The sequence below is a fragment of the Olea europaea genome, unplaced genomic scaffold, assembly GCF_002742605.1.
Source record: "Olea europaea var. sylvestris unplaced genomic scaffold, O_europaea_v1 scaffold1746, whole genome shotgun sequence".
Taxonomy (NCBI): Eukaryota; Viridiplantae; Streptophyta; class Magnoliopsida; order Lamiales; family Oleaceae; genus Olea; species Olea europaea.
The window spans coordinates 55888-65627 of NW_019235174.1; the positions used below are offsets into that span (position 1 = coordinate 55888).

At 35.3% G+C, this 9740-nt stretch overlaps 1 protein-coding gene across 5 annotated transcripts; it reads left to right on the forward strand.

Annotated features, from left to right (window-relative positions):
* Positions 1–5894: 5894 nt before the first annotated feature.
* Positions 5895–9415, forward strand: LOC111377907 (hexose carrier protein HEX6-like). Of its 5 annotated transcripts, none has more exons than XM_023001056.1 (4): positions 6016–6146; positions 6618–6988; positions 7303–7625; positions 8049–9415. In XM_023001056.1, the coding sequence occupies exons 2-4, from the start codon at positions 6859–6861 to the stop codon at positions 9135–9137; spliced, it is 1542 nt and encodes a 513-aa protein (XP_022856824.1). In that variant the 5' UTR covers positions 6016–6146; positions 6618–6858; the 3' UTR covers positions 9138–9415. The 5 variants fall into 5 exon arrangements, with proteins under 5 accessions (XP_022856826.1, XP_022856828.1, XP_022856824.1 ...); XM_023001059.1 differs by having other exon boundaries at positions 7486–7625; XM_023001058.1 differs by lacking the exon at positions 6618–6988 and having other exon boundaries at positions 5895–6146.
* The last annotated feature ends 325 nt before the right edge of the window (positions 9416–9740 follow it).

A 9740-nucleotide genomic window follows, 5' to 3' on the forward strand; every position in this document is an offset into this window, starting at 1 on the left:
GGTTCCCAAACTTTTACCACACACCTATAACATATATTTGAAGATAATCAGATCATAACATTGTTACAAATGAAGTGTTTGGAGCTTCAAAAACAATCCATTTTCCACTACACAAAATCAGGCAGTTTTTCCCTTTGACTGTTATCGGTTTCCATTTTATTATTATGATACCAACAGAATTCTAGGCCAATCCATTTTCCACTACACAAAATCAGGCAGTTTTTCCCTTTGACTGTTATCGGTTTCCATTTTATTATTATGATACCAACAGAATTCTAGGCCATTAAAATCATTTCTACACTCCCTACTTACGTATAAAAACGTTCATATTGATATATATAAGTTAAACACTAAGTATCATCCCAAAATCAAGGTATAAATCAAACAATACTCCAACTTAATCACAAACAAGTTCAGATGTTCAAGAAATCATAAACTCCTTAAGAAATAATAGAAACAAACCTCAAAACTGTGGAGTAACAAAGCTGTTCAGAAATTCCAACTTCTTGTTTCTATTTCTCTTTGACTGTTTCACCCTCTTTTCACTTGGAATCACTTAGGGACGAGTTAAGGGAGTTAATATATTATCTAGGAGGTAAATGAGTGGTCTTTAAATGGTTGAAGTCGTGCATATTACTTAAGGATTAAGAATATCATGGGCTGCAGCCACCTCAAGCAATCAAGGTGAGTCACTAAGCAGGAGCTGTCATCTTGGCTGCAATACTTGACTTTTCTACCATTATTTTTGTGTCCATTTATGATATTTAATATATATATTCATCCTATATTAAGTCCTTGGGGATTAGACACGAAATTTATACCTTAAAGTTGAAGCAATGATATATTAAAGTGAAAAGTCCCCTAGCATGAGCTGTCCAAGTAGGATGTGGCTTCTTGCAGCCAACTTTGACTTCTCCCTTGCACCACATGGAGCCATATGTGACTTAGAAGAGTTATAAATATCTTGTGTAAAGTTCTAAGGACTTATAGGACGTGTTGGAGGCTTAAGGTTGAAGGAATTAGAGGTTAAAGTGGCAAGTCGTCACATGTTAAGTAGGTGTTGTCTCATTTGATTAAATTCTGATTTTACATCTATCCTTGCAGGTATAAATCAAGTGTCATTGGTTTATTTTGATGTGCTTACAATCTATTTCACTTGCATTAAGATCCCAAAGTTTTATAGATCTAATTCCTCAACTGTTCATTTAATTTCTTACCCGATTCTAACCGATTTCAACAATTCGCACCTCAATATTTATAATGTCATATAAGACATATATTATTTCGTTGTGATAATGTCACTTCATCCCTCATGTCCCAAATATGTGAATTACCTATCTAGGGTTTAAGGTGACCTCGATTAGTCGAATGGAAAGCTTGAACCTTCGTTGATACAAATTTTCGGCCTTTCAAATATTACATTACTTACCAAGCCAATCTCCAACATTTAGTTAATCTAACTTTCTATCATAGCTCAATATAAAATTCACCACCTAGATCGAAGAGTCGAAGGTTATCACCATGTAAAGATTTTAAAGCCTTGATGATCAAATGCATCGTTTTAAGAGAAGGCAATCAGGAAATTGATACAAATGACAATGTAATTAGCATGGAATGCATGAATCATATTGGCCAAATGTAGAACGTGAAGTTCGGGGTATTACAATCATCACCACCGTAACAACTACCACCACCGTCATCAACAACAACACAACAATAGTTGGGCACCACCGCCTCCAGAACTACCATCACCTCACCAACATGAGCATCACTGCCCACAACACACCACCACCATTTTCTTTATCTCCATTTACACCACACCTAACCACCACATTTACCCCCACCAAAGAATCCACAAATTCGCCACCACCACCTCAAAAACGCAACAAAACATGTCGAAAAATTACATCACCACCACCAAATTCAACAACTCCTATAGCCACCACCACAAAACCTCCACCACACAAACACCACCACCACCACCACACAAAGAACCATCCAAACCCCACCCAAATGCCAATTGCCACCAAAAATACGCCACCACCACTGCCACACAAGACACCATTGAAATTTTCAAATTTGCCTCTTCATTACAGCTACCACGACAAATTCACTTCTTCATTACAGAAACTTGTCGAAGTAGGTGAAACTGCACACAGCTAATAAAACTCAATCCAAATATTCAACACCAGTTTGTGACCAAATTTCCACATATTGGGACTATCAAATCTCAACAAAAATACATACCCATAGAAACCAACCACTGCACCACCACAATCGTCGTCACTACCTCCATAATCAAACCACCCCTTTCAGATCATCACTACAACACTCATATTGTAGTGCGAACTGAGCGTCGAAGGCACAACGTGATCTTCGAAAAATGATGACAAATGGCTAGGTCTTGTCATGCTGTGCGAACTCAGATATCCATACGAACTTTGCTGTCATGTTGTAGTCACCGTCGGCAAGACGTCGTCGCCAATAGTGATTCGATGGTGTATAAGAGAAAGAACAGAAAAACGAGATAGTGTAAAGAGAAAACAGAGAGAATGTAGAAAGAGAAGAAAATAATAATAATTAGGGTTTAGTGGGTGGTGCGGGTGATTTTATAATTAAATTAATACATGATATTTGAACAAATAAACTTCATACCTAATATATGAATTATAAAATTTAAACACATGTTGCCATGTAATTTTCACTTATTTATTAGACCATTTTAATTGGGCTCAACTTTAAGTTGGTCTTAAACATTATTAATTATATATGTAGACCCACGTGACAAATTAATACACCCAACATATGCTTCAAAAGGTGAACTAGTAGCCCAGTATCTCCTATCTTCTTCCGTGCTTCCACCCTCAGTTGTATCTACATTATAGGCTTGTCAGCCATTTTCCCCTTCGCCTTCATCACTTCAAAAAGATTATTCTTAACAAGCTTTTACCTTCATTCAGTTAAAAGAATCAATCACAAAACAAACTAAATGGTATCAATACAATTCTTACCTTTCAGGGGACCAACGATCTTTGGGATTTCTGAGAATAAGTACTTTCCTGAATCTGTTTTTACATTTACTTTTCTTAGAGGGATTTTTCTTCTGCTTTTGGATTTTGCTTCTTGATATCAACTTTTCCTTTCTTCCCTTTTTAATGTTTCTATTTCTGAATGTATATTCCTTTCTCTTCAATAATTTTCAGTTTCATCAATATAATCTTCTTCTTCATCATCTTCTAGATCATCTACATTTTCTTCTTCATTTTCCTCCATCTCTTCTTTCACAGTTTCTTTATTATCACCATTAGCAGCATTTAATTCCTCTTCTACTTGTTCTCCTACAGCTATTTCTTTATCATTGTCACAAACTCAATTCATAAAATTGGATGAGTTATGAGTATGATTACTAATACAATTACCACCACTCTCCTTCTGCCTACCCAAGTATTTCATTTGTCTCCGGGAGCTCCCATCGGACCATAAACTTACATTTTAAGACCATCTCCAATCCTACACCAAAATTTGAAGTAAGCTTTGCACCAAATCTTGTAACAAACAAAAAATCATTTCCAACTCATTACACCAAAAGTTGCATCAAATAAACAATATTAATTATTTTCTTCATTTTTTTATATTTAACTATTCATATATCTAAAAGAAAATTTTCATTTATTTAATTTACTACTACATAAATTATTAAACAAATAATTACGTTTCGTTAATGAAAATATTGAATTCATGAATAAATTTAAAAATGTAATACAAAAAATAATAATAATAATTATTATTATTAAAAAATAATAACAATTATTATAATAATTAATTAAGAATTAAAATTTGTTGTGTAACAAAAAATGACACATATGCTCTTAACAAAAATTTGGTTCAATGTGAAAAAGAGGAACAAAAGGAACATTAATTATGATATTAGGTTGGAGAAGGATTTCACCAAATTTTTGGTGCAAAATGATGAAAAATGATGAAATGGTGCAAGGGTTGGAGATGTCCTAAGTCAAATACATAATGACCCATATGGTTTCTAGGATTTAACTTAAATCATTTTCAAGGAAAAGATCAAGGGTTTGAATCTTGCTAATGCGACAAAAATCCATGAGGGATAAGATGAAATCAGTCTCTTTCAATGCAAATAATACGTAGGTTGTTCCAACAAATGAACTAGTTCAATTGTGCAAAATAAAATTTAAAAAGTAACCATGTTTTTAATTTTAACTTTTTATTTTTTTAAAATATTATAAGTCAAAATTGACCCCTTTTTAAATTTTTTTTAAGTATTTATAAATCTTCTTCTTTCAAGTCAAAGCAGAGGCAATAATTCTAGTTGTACAAAGTTCCGTTGACAAAAGATATGTAGGCAAAATTCAGATCATTGATTTCAAATATTTTAAAATCCTGTTTTTGAAATGATTGTTGAGGATATTATTTTGTCAACCTACTTTTGTAAGTACAACACAACTCACGCAATGACACTATACAAGTTTAGAAATTGTGCGCGCACTTTTCTTAATTCTATGCTAGTTGAAGAAAATACGGGCTGCTCTCAAATTCATGGACTTCAGAACAGTTGAGGGGTGAGTTTTCAGCTTGGATTCTGAAGAGCTTCGACTGCGTTTCTACTGGCTTTGCTGCAAATGGGCTTTGTTTGGATCAAATGAATATCGTTTTTGTTCTTACAAATGGTTGAAATCATGAGGAAGAAATGGAGTGTATTTTTTGGATTTTGAGGTTAGATTAAAACATTCCGTATAAGTCAAGTGATTTTCACTACTGCATCTCAATTAAGTGAATTCCTATTATTTTGTCCGTGATATTCTGCTGATGAACTTTGTGTGAAATTGCATTTGTTAAAAGCCTCATTGATTAACAATGCATTGCTTTGTTCCTGCATATACGTTATACAATGTTCTAAATTCACTAAATTGTAATGCTTGTAAAAAATTAGTAATTGTCAACTATTGCTTGTTCATTTCTAGCATAAAAAAATCTTGAAAATGAGGGGGAAAAAAAAGTGATCTTGTGCAGAAAAAATATCAACATGAAATTTTGCTTTTATATGTAAATATCATTCTTGTCAGATAGTGAAGTCCACTGATGATGAGATCCCAATCACTTATTACAATAAATCCTAGATTTCTAACATTGGACCAGCTTGGCAATTACCATTTTTCTTCTTCCTCTCACCAAAAACTTCAAAGTCCCCCCATCCCCAAGAGCCTGCACCTTGCTATATAGCCTATATTTGTGTCTGTGGAGTTTGGAAGAAGCTATTGTAAGTGTTATGCCCTAGATCCAATCGATTTAGGTTGTAAACGCTTTTAATATATTTAATGCATTTGATTTTGGCGAGATCTATTATTTATTTAAATTGATTTTGTGATAAATAATATTAAATAATAGAATCCGAAGACCCAATTTTTAGGTAATCTGTTAATCACAAGGAGTTGTGATTGTGAGATACAAATTACATATAATTGGATCTTGAATAAACCATGGTCGTAAGTAATAACGAGATACGGATATCGTTAATACAGTTAGACCATCACGTGTGGCATTTCTTACTTGTGAAGTAAGTAGCTGATCTCACGAGCTAAAGTGTGGTGACACTTAAATGAACATGTGGATGTTTTGTTGTAGAACAAAACATTGGAGACCCGCTAAGAGATTCCACATGGATAACTATCTGAGTGTCAGTGGCTAATCTCTAACGTTCGGTAGTGGGATTAATCCTTTGACTTGAGGTCGTCATAGTACCCTATATGAGGACAGTCATACTTTTTGCTTTTATATGTAAATATCATTCTTGTCAGATAGTGAAGTCCACTGATGATGAGATCCCAATCACTTATTACAATAAATCCTAGATTTCTAACATTGGACCAGCTTGGCAATTACCATTTTTCTTCTTCCTCTCACCAAAAACTTCAAAGTCCCCCCATCCCCAAGAGCCTGCACCTTGCTATATAGCCTATATTTGTGTCTGTGGAGTTTGGAAGAAGCTATGGCAGTTGGATTTGCAATTACCGGTTCAGAAGGGCAATATAGTGGCAAGATTACCTCATTTGTGGTGTTGTCTTGTTTGATGGCTTCCATGGGAGGGGATCTTTTTGGCTATGATAATGGAATTACAGGTTTCATTTACTTCAGTTTTCTATTCCTCCTTGAGATAGTCTAATGAAGGAGTAACTACATATATAGTTGAGATTTTAAAATACATTACTGCTCACTCATGCATCATCTTCAAAGGTTTGGTGGTGTATTATCATTACATTTGCTGCGTTTTGTTTTAGCTCCCGTTTGGCCCCCATTTTTTGAAATGAAAATGAATAGAATAGTGTTTTTTTTTTTTTTTAAATAAGTGATTGAAAAAGAAGGAAAAAATTTCAATTTGCTTGTAATATTATTTTATGGAAGATTGTATGATTGAAAATAAAAGAGAGAAAAATGAAATTGAATTTAATTGGGACCAAACTGGGCTCAATCCCATGTAAACTGTTGCTCGTATGTTATAGCATAAAAAATATTATAAAAAGGAACTTTTGATAAAGATAACTTGTGCACAAATAATTGCAAAGCGAAGTCTGATTTATATATCTTGTCAGATAGTGAAGTCCATAGGTCACGAGATTCCAATCAAATATGACTACGTCTCACAGTGGACCAGGAGAAGTTGATTTCTAGCAGCCAAGTTGGACTATTCCAAATTGCCAGCTTTCTTCTTCCTCTCGCTAACAACTTCAAACTCCCTCCACTCCACTCCACTCCACTCGACCCCAACCTTTCCTATATTCACGAGTCTGCACCCTGCTAGATTTATCTGTGTAGGAAAGTTTGGAAGAAGCTATGGCGTTAGGATTTGTGATAACCAGTACAGATGGGCAATATAATGGCAGGATTACTTTATTTGTGGCGTTGTCTTGCATGATGGCTTCCATGGGAGGTGTTATCTTTGGCTATGATATTGGAATTTCAGGTTTCATTTACTTCAGTTTTCTTTTTCTTTTTCTTTTTGAGAAGATATAATCAAATGCAGGAATAACTACATCTATGCTTGGAATTTGAAAAAAAACAAAAAAACAAAAAAACAAAATTTGCTACTTGCTCGTCCATCATACTCAAAAATTTGTTGGGATTTATTAGCCCTGAGGTACTCCTGCACGAAAATTGTTTCTATATGTAAACAAGAGGAGAAGTTTACGTGGTACTGAAGGTTACATTTTCTCTAATTTCATTGTAGTACACATAGTGAGAGAACACTGTCGTTAAATATTTTGTGGTAAATTTTAGGTGGAGTAACTTCTATGGAGCCATTCCTGAAAAAGTTTTTCCCAGAAGTCTACACTAGGATGAAAGAAGACACAGAGATTAGCAACTACTGCAAATTTGATAGCCAGCTACTGACATTATTCACATCCTCGCTCTATATAGCTGGTCTAATTGCTTCCTTCTTTGCTTCATTGGTCACTGCAGCCTATGGGCGGAAACCATCAATCCTTGCTGGAGGAGCTGCATTTCTTGCTGGTGCAGCACTAGGTGGTGCAGCTGTCAACATATACATGCTGATTTTTGGCAGAGTCCTGCTTGGAGTCGGTGTTGGTTTTTCAAACCAGGTACCACATAGCCTCCTTTCTTGGTTGACATGCTCACCCAACATAATTAGGCTTAGATTGAAAGGTGAAACAAGAATGGGAGATGACAAGTATAGCTTTCTCCTTTTGTTCTGAAAGCAGTTAATGCGTACTCCGTAGAACATGTTAAAAAGGAAAAAAGGAAAGGGGTTTGAATAAAGCCAACTAACTTGTAGTACTTGCTGAACATTTAATTGCTTTAGATTTTCGTGTAGATCTAATCAATGAATCTAACAGAGTAACGGAAAATGATTTTTGCAGTCGATCCCAATTTTATTAGGAGGAAGGCTTAGTTTGTTATTGTCGTTGTAGTTTCTCATCTTTGAAAATGCCTTTCAATTTCGAATTGCCTGTGTTTTCCAAGTCTGTCCAGCAAATGAGTCAGCTAACTCTGTCTGTTTGCAGGCAGTTCCTTTATATCTCTCAGAAATGGCACCTCCCAAATGCAGAGGAGCAATCAACAACAGCTTTCAGTTCAGTGTAGGTATTGGGGCCTTAGCTGCAAACTTGATAAACTATGGAACCGAAAAGATTAAAGGTGGTTCGGGATGGAGAATATCGTTGGCTATGGCTGCATTTCCAGCATCAATTTTAACTTTAGGTGCACTCTTTCTCCCTGAAACACCAAACAGTCTAATTCAACGTAGCAGCAATCATGAAAAGGCTAAAAAGATGTTGCAAAGAGTTCGAGGCACGGATGATGTCCAAGCAGAGCTAGACGATCTCATCAAAGCTAATGATGTTTCGAAAACCACAAAAAACCCTTATAAGAATATCATACAAAGAAAATACAGGCCTCAGTTTGTCATGTCTATAGCAATACCCTTCTTTCAACAAGTAACTGGAATCAATGTGATTGCATTCTATGCACCAATACTCTTCCGAACAATTGGTTTAGGCATTAGTGCCTCTCTCTTGTCTGCAGTCGTAACTGGGGTTGTAGGTATAGGAACAACATTCATATCAATGCTGATAGTCGACAAAGTTGGCCGAAGATTTCTGTTAATAATGGGAGGAATTCAAATGTTTGTCTCTCAATTGACTGTGGGAGGAATTATGGCAGCAAAGTTAGGGGATCATGATGGACTAAACAAAAGTTACGCTTTTTTGATTCTGGTGTTGATCTGCATTTATGTTGCTGGTTTTGGAATTTCATGGGGTCCATTAGGATGGTTAATTCCCAGTGAAATTTTTCCCTTGGAAATAAGATCGGCCGGACAAAGTATCTCAGTGGGCATAAACTTTCTCTTCACTTTCGTGGTTGGCCAAACATTTTTATCAATGCTTTGCCATTTCAAGTCAGGGATTTTCTTCTTCTTTGGAGGCTGGGTAGCAATAATGACAGCATTTGTTGTCTTGTTATTACCAGAGACAAAGAATTTGCCAATTGAACAAATGGATAGGATCTGGAAAGAACACTGGTTTTGGAAGAAAATTGTAGAGAACAACGAGGAGGTGCTTGGCAAAGTAGATGGAGAATCTCGTAACTGCTGATATCAAATAATATTCCATGAAATTTTATTTGTATTTCTTTCAAAATTTGAATAATTTTTATCTGAACTGTCTCAGGTATACAGTTCAGAAATCTTACAAGTTTAATCATCCCTCAATTTGAGATCTTGAGGACTGGAAAACTTCTCCCAGCTATTACAGAACTTGGACTTCAAACCTCAAACAATGATCATGTGATTCGTGGTGAAGAATTTACCTCACATGAGGGGGCTGCACCCTGTACAGTTCGAGAAAATTTGAAAGCCATTATTTGTGAACAATTATTATTGACGAAGCATCAGAAATTCTGCACACACAGAATTTTCCATTATTATTTTAGTGACAGAAGCCAGTAAAAAATAAGCCATCTGCATTTTTAAAATTCAGATCAAGGGCCGAGATCGCGCCACCTCGGCCTGTCCACAAACCTTTGTCCATTGCCCTTGTCCCTTTAGCATTTCTGGGAGAACAGGGCTAAAAGTCAGAAAATTTTATTTAAATCTTTATTTTTAAATATAAGTAAAAAAGAATTAATAATTCCTAAGAATGCCCCATATTTAAAGTATAAATCAAATATTGGTGGATACGCCCAACGTGGATCACGTG